Here is a 13622-nt window from a genome sequence, read left to right as displayed (position 1 = left end):
TCTTGGTCTACAGCCTGCAACCTCAGCCCTCTGAAGGAATCCGAGCTCTAAAAAAGTGATTGAGAACTAAGATAGAACTCCTAATCGGGCAAAGTTGTGTAAAGTATCTGGCCTGCTCTGGGCACAAAATTGAAAATTCTCCCACTTTGAGCTTTCCTGCCAAAAGTCAATGGCTTCATTGAAACATTGTCCAGTGGCTGATGACATGGAGCTCTCTTTGGCCACAGCCTGCTGCCTTGCCATACTGACAATTTTTGACTTTTTTACATTTAAAGGCTATGTCAGGTGGTAAAACTTCTGATCGAGCTGAACCTGGTTTCTTTATGCAACCTGTGCTCCATTGAGTAACGCTGTGTCATAGCTACCAGCAAGTTGAGGTCAGGTTAATTTAGTCGCTTTAGGGGATCACCCTGGCAAGAGTTGTAACTATTACTTGAGATGGGTACTCATGCTCTCAATTAATAGACCAATTTCTTACAGAATTCCTATAAATTAAAATCTGTAACGCATTGACTAAGAAGCAGCCTTCAAAAGGTCTGAGGGCTCATTCCATCAGAGCCAAGGTTGCTCCTAATGAGTTGTTATATAGGGTGCCTGTGCTCAATATCTGTCAGGCTGCTTAGTGGGCATCAATGCACATGTTCATGAAGCAATATTGCCTTGACGGTCAGGTCCATCAGATTGGGCATTTACCTGTTTGGTCCTGCAGACATTTTTCATGTGAACCATTCCACAGACCCACCTCCTTGGAAGGTACTACTTCAGTATCTATTCTGATGGATACTTTTACTATGTGGTTAGAAATAACCATCAGAAGAACAAGTTACTTACCTTTGGTAACTCTCTTTCTGGTGAATATTCTGTCTAACCACAGGTTACCCAGCGCCTTCCCAACTTTCCGTTCAGTGGAATGGTCTCTTTGTCCATCTAAAAAGAACCCAATCTCGTCCTTCCAATTTGTTGATGGGCTCCATGACTGAGGTCCTGGACAGACCTGTGAAATAAACTGACAGCAGCGTGCATGGGTTTTGTTTATACGTGGCTCTATTCGGCACTTCCAGAGTGAAATTAAGGTGAAGCAGAGCAACACAACACCATCTACTGCTATGCAGGAGCACTGGTGTTTGAGTTTCTGGATCTAGTACACTGCCTGGGAATATTCGCAAGGTGAGGAATCTGTGGTGAGAGTACCCACCAGAAGTAGCATTACCAAAGATGAGTAGCATGTTCTTCATTACCAGGACCACCATGCCAAAAAAGGCAAGCCTTCTAAAACCATATCAGCCACCGGGAGTTTGGGTTGCCCAGCGGGAATATTGTCTCTGACAGCAGAACTAGTGGTGGCTCTGCCACTGGGAACGCAGAGTTTCTCTCTGCTAAAAATGAGGTAAGGAAACCAAGAGGCTAAAAGATTGATCAGTATTTGAACGACACCCTTTGCCAACCTCTAAATGAGGCCATTGTTCTGAAGTTGTTACTATCAAAGACAGTATATTAAATACATCAGGATCAATCAATGCAACTGCTTCTTTTGAATGTCTCTTTTTTTAGAGTATCAGTGACATCTGGCTGGAATGTGCTCATAAATGTTACTTGTGAACAGGAATGTTCAGTGTCCATCCAGGAGGGTTGGATCAATGCCAGATTTATTTCCATTTAGATTAATTGAATGTGAAGTTTCTTATGTGGAAAAAATGACTATCTAGGATGGGTCTGGCTCTCCCTGGCCTACTTTGGACAACCCTGCTGTAGAATATCAGGCCATAGGGAGAATTGTGCTAAAGTAGAAATTGAACATTTTGCTGGCAGTCACAGAAAAACAAAGACAGAAAAAATCTGTAAAGGGATTGTACCTTGCATTCACTAGATCCCTGAGACACAGGAACCTTAAAACAGTTAAGGACAGACGGACCATATTTGGTCATGTGACTACAGATATACCAATGTCTTTGGGTGGGTTACATTTCTTGACCTAGCCATAAACGTTTCTGAGAACCACTGTATTCATTCAACATCATCCCCAAGCAGGGAGCCATTCATAGCCTTGATCCATCCCAGTCTTGGCTATTTCAGCCCTAAAAGATGAGATGCTCAGCATTGGTTGTCTCTAGGGTACTGTAAGAGCACAGGAAAAAAGACTCTGTGATTATTATGTCACAAGACATGGAAAGGTCAAAGAAGCTAGTAAGGAAACGCTTCTACTACACAGCAGTTTCCATCACAAACTGATTAACTAGGAATGACCACAAACCCCACCACCTCTGCAAAAAAAGCAGCTGCGAATGTGCAATTGTTCCCGCTCTCCAATGTCTCAACTCCCCAAACTCTCACAACCAAATGCAATTCAAGGGAAATGATGCCATGTATCCATACTGTGACAACTGAGTGGCTCTCCAGGTTGCTAAACTACCTAAACCTCTGTTTCCATAGAAATAATTTTAGAATTGTTTTTTTAAATATGTTTTATTAAAGGTGATTAAACATCTTTAATCTTGAGTTACTTATATTGGATCCTTAAATTTAAAATTTAGAGTAAATTCTAGCCGTTCTAATGCATTACAAAGTAATACAAATATTAACAGATCAGGATATTTAATACATTATAATACCTTGTAACATGTCTTGTATCACTTAATTGACATTGGCCCACTCTCAAGGTCATCATGAGTTTTAACCAACCAGCCAATTAGTGCTTCCATAGTCATACATTAGTCTGATTATGAAGAAAAAATATGTGAAGTTTACCTATTTACAAAACAACAATTATTTCTATTTATTGTCAAATTTCCAGTTCCGTTTTCACCTCTGTGTTTTCGCACATTTTGCGGCATGCAAAGGTTAGTTATGCCTCTGTAGGAGTAAGTGGCACAGAGTTTTACTTGTTCGATGATCATCAGATGGGTAGCGTATATATTTTTTATTATTATATAATTATTATTATAATATTGAATACTCAGATATTTACTACAATGCTACAAGTGCACAGATTGGTGATGCCATGCTTCCTGAGTGGCTTTACAACTTCTCGTTATGTCACACAGGAAAGGTGTTTTTTGTCTTGCTGAGAGTTAGTCATGTCCTCTAAGTTGAATTGGCCACTCACAGGAAGGGTTCCCCTGTTCAGAAACTAAAGTGTGGATAGTGTTTCAATTCTGTTAGAGATCACCTTCAGAAGAAAAAGGAACCTGATATTCCACGTGGAAACTGGTTGTCAATGATAAAGGAGACTATTTTCCACCTGGAGAAAATTTAACACGTTTTTAAAGCATTGAGAATTACTGAGTAACAGCAGCAGATATAAGTACAATTAATGTTAACAAAATTATGGTATATAAATGAATTCCTACATTATTATTTATGTGCATGCAAATATTGCAGATTGATTTGTAGTCAGTAGTCCACCTAGAAAACCTTCATAACAATGGTGGTAATCCTTAAAACATATTTTTAAAAATTAGTGCAGCGTGAAACTGCAGACAGTGAAGTGCATTTTGAGAAACCGTGATAAAATATATACAATTGTAAATCAACACAATCATTTTGTTAAAGCAGCTCAAAATATATATGACTTTAATCATTTTCAAACATCACTAGGTTTTTGAAAGATGTCAACGTTTCAACCCCAATGATCAAATTCATCAACATGATCAAGAGGCAAGGACACCTAAAAACACCATTAAAACGGGGTCGAAAACATTTCCAAGTGTTCAAATAACCAGATGAGTTGGAGACAAACATAACTAAATCAATAAGCAGCAAGTCACTCTTTGTTTAAGAATTCAAGAAAAACTTTACAACAAGGGCTACTTCTGAAAGAAATCATAGACCTTTGGGATATTCCCTTTTGAATTGAAGAGTATGCACAATAAAACACATCGATAATCCACAAGTAACATTTTACATTACCTGACCAAATGTGTGTAATCTGACTGAGCATTAGGCATATGCATTAGTATAATACTGCTGATCATTCTCTCTGACATGAAAATCCTACCGCCATCATCTAATGGTACCTTTTTGATACCCAGGTTACCAGCCTTCACACAGCGATGGTCCGATGGATGGTGAATTTGCTCATCTTCCTGGTTCCAAACTATCCTTCGCATGATACATCCGTACCACTGACTGCCACAGAGTTTCCTGAAGAAGACATGGCTACACATGGAGCAAGTGTGGAAGAGCTGGTCAAAGACGCTTGTTCGCTGTCACAGAAGCTGAAACGGTTCTCATCGTACATAGTCAGGTATTGAAATCTCTGTTGACTCATCTTCTCCCCTGAAGAAAAGCATTGTTCCTCTTTCATGAACTCCTTGTTTGGACGTAGAATTCTCCCTCGACCCCTCAAGTGAAAGGAACTGTATGCTGGCTTAAGTGTACAGCCATCCTTTTTTAGAATGCCAAATTCAATTAAATCTCCTTTAGTGTTGTGAAATCTCTGTTAATTAATTAGGGAGAATATGCTCTTTGGTTGCACATTCAGAGTTTGAATAGGGCCGGTGGGAACAAAGTCTAATCAGATGACAATTGACTGAATATCATTAAAGACTATAGAACCTGGTGTTTCACTCCAAAGCAGTGGCTAGAGAATTCTTCAATGGCAGTAATTGTTCCCCTCCTTGAAAGCCCGGCTGCCTGCCATACTGGTATAATTATATAATAAATAGAGTTGCCAATCCTGGGTGTGAAAATCAGCCTCTAATTTCCTTATTATAGGCAAGTTGTGACGTGTCCAGCCACCTGTACTAAAGAAATAACATAGCTGCTCAACTGTATTAGTTATTACAGTTGTGTTCTCACGTCACAGTGCCTGCTGGCAGAGCCAGCAGCCAAGGTGAAAACCAAGTCATGGAGCATAATTACAGCCGTAGTATAAACAAGGGAAATTAGAACTGACTTGTTCTTCTGATATTTTTCTCCAGAAAGATAAAGCGATCAGCAGAAAGGAGATATTTATACAACATATTTGTGAGCATATTTACAAGCCCCCTGTGCCACATTAGCGTCATTTTTTAAAACGCTAATGTGGCGTTAGGTAGGCATTTCCAACGCGCCATATTTACAAAGTGGCATTGCACCACTTTGTAACCCCTTGCGCCACATTATGCCTGCGACAGGCATAATATATACAAAGAGGTGTTCCGGCACTGGGAGGCCCAAAAAAATAGCACAGTGAAATTTACAAGATTTCACGACGCCATTTTTTGTGTCATTTTTAACACCTGCTCTGAGCAGGCGTTAAAATGATGCACCCATTTTGTCAATGGGCCTCCCTGTGCTTTGCTGTACTAATGTTAAAATTTTTGATGCTAGTGTAGCAAAGTGCCACAATAGCATCAAAAATGATGATGCTATTGTGCTAACGACCACCATGGTGCCCTGTATTGTAAAAACATCGCAACCATGGTGTTGTTAGGTCCCTAAAGAGGGGCGGAAGAAAAGTGGCCCATTATCTATGATGCACCACTTTCTTGTAAATATGTTCCTATATTTTTCTACACTATAGCTCATTGCAGGAACAAAACAACCTCAGCATGTTTCAACACAGTCTAAGCCACAGCATTGTTAACCTGACTAACATTAAACTGATTCTGAGATTTTTTCACAAAAATATTAATTGCATTGTTGGTTTGTTCAGTTTCTCAGAACAGATTTGTATTTTATTCTTCTTGTCTGCAATGAACATGAATGAGCAAGGCGCAAAGGATCAAAACAGTTTATTGAAAGGGTAATGGTGTGACCATGTATTATAAGGAATAAAATATTATCTGTGGTATATTAAAAGGATATTGCACGTCACCTCGGAGTTCCACAACTTTATCAGGAACTCAGCCTTTGGCCTTGTTTCTCTATATGGGCATAGAATTACTTGGTGAGATGCATTATGCTTATAATGTTTGGCAGCGGGTAATTTATCCCATATATTTCATTAGTCCTACTCTATCCTTGTAATATACTATAATGTTGTGTTCACATGGCACAACAGGTAACACAGTATAATTCTGTACTAATATACTACTGTTAAAACTAATAAATCACTAAAGCAATTGTTCTTAGCCTATCCTGAAGCTTAATCAGGATGTCCACAACTGCTTAGAAAAGTAAATAATATTCACAAATTAATAAAGTGTATAGCAATAAAGAAGCAAAATGTAAAATTAAAATGGTAAAAAGTTCTGTAAATGTGAAGGACTTTAAAATTGAAGGCTAAAAATTAAGTTGGTATCCTTGGATTGACTTATGAGAGCAGTGCAAGTGCATCAAACAGCATGTAGAATGGATGATGGATTGCCTCAGTTGAAGGTAGAAAATCCCCAACCTTCCAATTAAAAAAAAAATGTTTTTTACATTTGTCTTTGCTTGTTTCTGTATTTTTGTTCATCGTTTTGTGGTTCAAATCATCAAAATTTCTTATACCCAGGTGCCAGTGACCGAGTGGGGGTCACTGGTGGGAGTCCACAGAAGCCAAAAGGTTGAGAACCACTTGCCAACAGCATTTTGTTGACATATTGCTATTAATACAAGCCTATAATTAAATGATGCAATGGAATTTTAGTATTATATATTGCTAGTACTGCAGCTGTTTTGCTACATTTTTTTATAAAATGTAACCGCTTTGTACCCTTTCTCTCCGGTCTTAGCAATGATACTGTCGGGGTGGCAGAGTCATGCGGGCTGGCAGAGAGAAAATAACAGTTGACGTGGCCTCACTTTTTTTGCTTCACAACCTGAATTCTTGTAGACGGTAATACCAAGTATAAAGGGAGCTTTTCAAAACACATAAATATCAGCAATCATTACCCATAATAAATGTGACTTAGAATAGTTCCTCTCCTCCACCTAAAACCCCTTGGATTATGCAGAGATATTTCTACTAGATAGAGAGAGAAATACAACTTTGAAAAGTATAGCTGTTTGATAAATACATTTAATAAAAGAATAAATGTTTATTTGCAGTAGCCTGCTGCAAGGGCCTATAACGAGGGAGAGGGCCTTTAACAACCAGTATATCCTGAGCCAGAAGGGTATGGCTATTAGAACATTCCACCCGCTGAGGGTAGAATGTGCTAAATCAGAAAGGTAGGAAAAGGAAGACAAATATTGGAATGTTGGAGCAAAAGGCTTATACCAGCCGTTTTAAATGTCTTCATTGGAGTTCTCAACATTTAAGTATTCTAATCATGCATGATGATCTATAGTATCCACGGCAGCAGGCTATTGTTTTTGCTATTACCTTCTATACTAAACAAACTAACCCTAATAAATGACAATCCTTAAGGTTTGTTCAATTAAGCAATTTAAAATTAGTTGGCACTGGTTATAGGTATAGGTGCCATTTATCACAGTTCTTAAATAATACCACAGGGTATGTTATTTATCAGGTGCAATAAATTACACCTGTTACAAGTTTGTAGAAAATAGCATGCAGATTTTGGTGTTCAAAACACTACAATCTGCATGACACAGTAAATACGATACGGTTTTCCCCTGTTATGTTTTTCAAGATTTGACCTGCCGAAATCTAACAAAGGTGTAGATAAACTAACACATCTGATAATTATCGGATACATTAAACACGTTCCAAGACATAATTCCAACCCGTACATATACATGTGTTTAGGCACTGGTCTGAATACACGGCTGACTCGTAATCAGGTCATTTGTGTCTAGTTTGGTTTCACCAAGATGCTATTACCTTGGTGTTCAACAACTTCTCAAATGTATATCATTTGTTATTTCCTAGATCAATGACAAAGATGTTAGAGATTCAAAAACCTGTGTTGCTTCTTAGCTGATCAAATCTTTGTAGTCCAGTGTTTATTTGGTTCAGAATCAGCTTCTGATTTGAGGCGCAGATAAATATTGTCATTATATAAAGCAGGGTTTAAGTTAAAAATGTTTCTAATGCTGATGGCAACTCTCCTCCTTCAGCTTTAAAAATGTGCTTGGCATGCTTGTAAAAATGTATTTAGCTTAGCACCAGTTCACTGGGAAAATAAATTCAATCTACATCACTATTTTTTAGAGTACGGCATGGTTGTGACATGCCAAGTGTTCAAACCACTGCAGTAGGTTTGCTTGGTTAATGTGGTTAAATTGTAAGTCATTTCAGAAAGTTGTTGAAATACTTTCAAACCTCAGAGAGATGTCCCCATGGACTGATTTATCACTTGAGTTATATCATTTTGTTCCTAAGTAGTAGATGGCCTTAAGGGCTACTTAGCTCATACATTTCTGACAATGCAACTCAGCAATTGTCTCCCTCCCTCCCTCTCTCTTCAGAGATAGAAAGTCTTCCAACAGGATAGAGTGCCACTGTTGTGTTTCTGGTACCATTATGGAGTGATTTAACCTCCCACTAAGAAGTAGGAGAAAATGTGTCTGAGGTATGTAGTACAGCTGTGCAAATCTGCCCTTTACTTTGGCAAACCATTTTGCTCCCTCAGATCTCTCCTTAGACAGAATTGCTGAGTTATTGTGACAAGATCAGTTCGACCTATATTGTTACTTCATCTGGGACACTGAAGTAGAGATGCTAGATAGAGGCCTTTTTTTAGCCTTCCTTTACTCCAGACTTACTACTAGTGCCATAGAAGTACAATGTGAATGCACATACCTATTGTTTCTCCCATCTAAATTGCATACTTAAAATAGAAATATGTCAGCACAAGAGGTACTGTGACACACAATGCAGTTATCTTTATGTTCTGCAATGCAAAATGAGGTTAAATAATGTATACATTAGAATATTTCAGTATTTACTTGTGAAATCACATTTCAGCATACATAAGATGAACGAGCAGGCCGATAATATTAAGACCTAAGTAAATTCTCAATTCACTATATGGCAATTTGATTTACAGGTGTTATACTAGCATTACCAAAATACATTACTATAAATAATACTATATGTATGCAATAGCACAACACACATATCACTTTTATTTCTACAATATTACAATAATATTCTACTCTACTATTGTAATATGACTACTATATCAGTTTGTAGTATTGAATATTGGATCCTGAATATTGAGGGGACAGAATATTGTTACAACAATATAAATAGACAAAATAGTGAAAGGTAAGTGCACAAAGAGAGGTTAGGAATTACTATTCTTAACTCCACATTTATAGAACTCAAAGTTATTTATTTCTGCATTTAGGTGTAGAAAATGTATCCAAACTTCCTTTTCCATATTTTTCCCTCAATATTGTAATGATATTCTGTCCTGTTGATATTTGGAACTCAATATTTCTAGCATACACCCTATATCAGTATGATATACTGCGTCACTATAGTACTATATCACTATGAATTCTACTCTAAATATTTGTTAGAATCAATAGCGCTTAAAGTTTTTTTTAGGTTGCGCTAGACCAGGATAAATCCAAAGTTCAGCCTGACCTCGATGGAGGGTATGCCAGCAATAGGACTCATGCAGAGCCCGCCAAAAGAGTACCTTGGATGGAGCAGAGCGTTGATGTCGAGGAGCAATGTGAAGGGCGATGTGTCGGGTTCGAGCCTCGCAATCAGGTCCCACGTCGAACTCTGTTGAAATCAAGGCAATGAGTGGTTGTCGAGTCATGCAGAACGTTGTCATCTTGCTGCGCATGCTGTAGAACTGCTGTCCTCGAATAGCCTCTGAGTCAGCATCGAAGGGCAATGCATCGGTTTCAATCAACGCAAAGGTGAAAATGCGTCGTTTTTGTAGCAAAACAGCTGCTGAACCTACTTCTGAAGCACTGGAGGGGGCACCGCAAGCAAGTGTAGGACTCACAGATGGCAGAGTCCAGCAGCAAAAGCAGAGTTGCAGGCAGTCTTTGATGTCCCTGAGACTGCAGAAGAACAGAGTGGAAGCCAGCAAGCCCTTTGAGTCACTGTGGGTCAGATGAGAGGGTCCAGTCCTTCCTCAACTGGGCAGAGATCATCAGGCAGCAGGGTAAATCAACAAGGCTGAGAGCAGTCCTTCTTGGAAAGCTGTCCAGCAGTGTGGCACTCCTTGCAGCACAGCAGTCCTTACTCCATGCAGAGTTCTTCCCAGGTCCAGTAGTGTACCTATTTGGTGGGGTCATAGACCCAGTTCTTATAGCCAAATGTGCAGTTGAAGTTGGGATGACTTCAAAGAAGTGTCTTTGAAGTGCACATAAATCCGTTCTTCCTAGCCCTGGCTCTAGACAACCAGTAAGGGGTAATCAGCCTTTTATGTGGGGACAGGCACTACCCTATTCAAGTGTAAGTGTCAGCTCCCCTCCACCATTCCTGCACAAGAAGGCCCATCAAAATGCAAATGAGTGCTGAGGCACACCTGACCTTCTTGTGTTTGTGCCTGTCTAGATGGAAATGCACTAAGTGCAGCTGTCACCTATCCCAAACCTGTATTAGAGACAGGCTGCAAGGCACACAGAACAGTAAGAACAGAGAAATGCCCACTTTCTAAAAGTGGCATTTCTAAAATAGTAATGTTAAAACCGACTTTACCATTAAAGAGAATTTATCATTACCATTCCAATGTTATGGAACACGATGCAGCTACTCCTTTCTGATCAGGAATCACAGCTTAAAAGTATATTAAGGAATTCCCAATGCTGGCCTATGAGTGGAGTAGGCCTCACAGTAGTGAAAAACGATTTTGGGAGTTTTTCACTACCAGGAGAAGTAAACCTCAAAAGTACATGCCCTGACTTTTACTTACATAGCACCCTGTCTGATGGGCTACATAAGGCCTACCTTAGAGGTAAACTATATGTAATAAAAGGGTAATTTAAGACTTTTCCAAAGTTTCAAAATCCAAGTCAAAGCACACACAGGTTCTGCAGTGGTAGGCCTGAGACATGTTTAAAGGGCTACTAAAGTGGGTGGCACAATCAGTGCTGCAGGCCCACTAGTAGTATTTAATTTACAGGCCCTGGGTATATGGTATACAACTTAACAAGGGGCTTACAAGTAAATTAAATATGCCAATTGTAAATGCACCAGTGTTGCCATGTTTAGGAGAGAAGCACATGCACTTTAGCAGTAGTCAGCAGTGGTAAAGTGTGCAGAGTCCTAAGGCCAATAAAAGGAACACTGCAAAAATGTGAGGCAACCAGGCACAAAATGTTTAGGGGAAGACCACCCTGAAGCTGGCAGGTCTAACAGTATGGCATTATACTAATATTTTAGCTTTAGCACACCACTACTCTACTATGGTGCCCTATTGTGCCATGTTAATATGGTTATTTGAACACATTTTGTTACATAGAAATTGATAGCTTAAAAAATATAATTTACGAAAATGGCTGAAACTCATGAATTCTGGATTTCCCCCAGTGGGAATCTAGCATTTTATAGACTTGATAGCAAAAAGTATTCAATCGGTAATGTGCATTTTGGTCTAAAAATGTCAGTTCTGTGTTATTGTGTCATTTATAAGCCATATGCACATCAGTTGTCTTTATTATTTTGTCATCAAAACCCTTCTATGGGACTGTAAGATTAGAAAGTATGGTACACATTTGAGCATCCGTTATATAATACATTTGCCTCCCTTGTTGCATCATTGAGAGTGAAACAAGACTAGGCTGTCTGAAACCTACAACTGCATTTGAAGAGTGGCCATACCACCCAAAGCAGTAATTCAGTCAAACACGTTTGTTTCTGCTTTCAAGAGAGCCATAGAAACATCCACAAAAAATATTAAAAACATCAAGTAAAATGTATTATTTACAAAAATAATCTCAGTATTTACAAAGCACTTTACAAATCATTCATAGTTAATTGAAAATGTTATCTTAAAAATGCTACTTATTGATTTTGTTTTCTGCTTATGAGCTTCCATTAAGATGTTCACTATCCTGTGGCAAGTTAATTTAGTCTGTTGCATCGTAATGTACATTAATTCTGACTACACGATCTGGACCCAGTGCTTAATTTGAGCTGGTGGTTGCCAGTGGGGGCTCCCACACTCATTTTTTAGGACTAGGATTTATTTTTCCTCATCAGACATTTCCTAAGAACAAGAAAGGGGCAAAAAGGCAAACGTGGAAGGAGAAGGAAGAGAAAAACGGAAAATCTATCATCGAAGGAGAAAGCAGGGACCTGCAGCAGGAAGTGTCTGGTAGTGGATTACTAAGGCCTGAGGTTGCTTCAGGACTACGCAGCCTTGGCATTCGCAGCGCCAACGTTTATTAGCACCAGCAGTGGGCTTCTGAGAAGCATCTTGTGCACTCATTTTTTGGCAAATTAAGTACTGTCTGAACCGCAGTGAACTACCTATAGGCCATATGTATTTACCTGTGGCTACATCTTAAAGTTTACAGAGCAATATAAAATGAAGACAAGGGTAAAAGGTCTGCCAGTCCTGTTAATTCCTCTCCTAACTCAAAGGGAAATGCAGTGTATACCACATCAAGCTAATTCTGTACTTGTTTGAAAGGTTTTCTAATATATTTTCCAGAGTTATTTTGAGCCAGGGGAGATTATAAAAGGAAATTATGCTGTGAGTTAAGGTTTCATAACCTGATGCATTTTGTACTGTGTCGTTCTACATTCCAAAATCATTTTTGTAACCTATTTTGTATTAGGGTATCACAGTGTTTGGGGCTAGGACTATAAGTACCATAGTACTGGCCAGAATATCCAGAAATATTCTGTAGATCCTGCATTTGTAGGATCAAACAGTACTGAGAGCAAATGATGCCTGCCGTTTTAGCCATATAGTCATATAAATAGACAGAGGTGCATTATGTATGCAGATCTTGACATTGGGAAGTCAAGGAGAGGTCTCAAGAACATATTTTCTACTGCTTTCAGATAAATTATATTTGTGAAGCCCCAAATGTCTTCTCTGTAAATCACAATGCTTTGCTTTAAACGTTATAGATTATAATCACCAGCAAAATTAGTTTGGTCCCAAATGTATAGGTACAGGTGAAAATTGCCTCCTGTGCATGCTTGAAATATCCCCACCTCTGTTCTACGTGTTGGGCCCATTTCAAAGCTGCATCAAAATTCACACCTAAGTGGGTAAATTAACACTCTTTATAGGGGGGCATTGGAATCTCATAATTTCAGTGTTCATGCTCTGAGGGACTTCATAACATAGAATTTACTTTAGTTGTTAAATCCATTAAATCCATAATTGTTTCATAGACATTTATTTGATTTTGAAGCCGATTTTCTGATATGCATCAAGACGATTTATGCGAAGAAAAGAACATTAGGATAAAGCACCCCCTTCCTTACTTCTCTGATAGAGTTAAAAGGTTTTGTACATTGTTTTTCTGCTCCATATTGGACAGAAGGAAATAACTATTAAGTTTAGCATCGAATCTGACAGTCTCCCGGTTGAATATTTCCAAGCATTTATTTGATTTATATTTCCAAGCATACTCTGCCTCTCTGTTTCCTGCCTTACTGGAGACACTTTGTGAGGCCAAACCAATGGTGCCTTACCGACCCACATGCGGGAGGCCTTGATAATTATGTGCTTGAAACCTGGAAAGGACCTCGCAGACACCAGCTCGTATAGGCTGCTGTCCATGCATAATGTGGGTGTCAAGCTCCTTGTGAAAGTACTAGCTCTACGGTTCGGTGGCGTGGTTACACTCCTGCTAAATAGAGATCAATGCATCTTTACGAC

The 13622-nt window shown here is 38.9% G+C and overlaps 1 protein-coding gene across 2 annotated transcripts in view; it reads left to right on the top strand.

Annotated features, from left to right (window-relative positions):
• AXDND1 (axonemal dynein light chain domain containing 1) overlaps nucleotides 1–13622 on the top strand; it is a 342044-nt gene that overhangs the window by 228446 nt on the left and 99976 nt on the right. For both annotated transcript variants that reach the window (XM_069232100.1, XM_069232101.1), the window contains exon 19: nucleotides 4029–4243. In XM_069232100.1, coding sequence (XP_069088201.1) covers nucleotides 4029–4243 — 215 coding nt within the window. The remainder of the gene's footprint in view (nucleotides 1–4028; nucleotides 4244–13622) is intronic.

This window comes from Pleurodeles waltl, chromosome 4_2, assembly GCF_031143425.1.
Source record: "Pleurodeles waltl isolate 20211129_DDA chromosome 4_2, aPleWal1.hap1.20221129, whole genome shotgun sequence".
NCBI classification, from domain to species: Eukaryota; Metazoa; Chordata; class Amphibia; order Caudata; family Salamandridae; genus Pleurodeles; species Pleurodeles waltl.
Note: the sequence above shows the minus strand (reverse complement) of the source record. Positions and strands in the feature narration are given on the sequence as shown.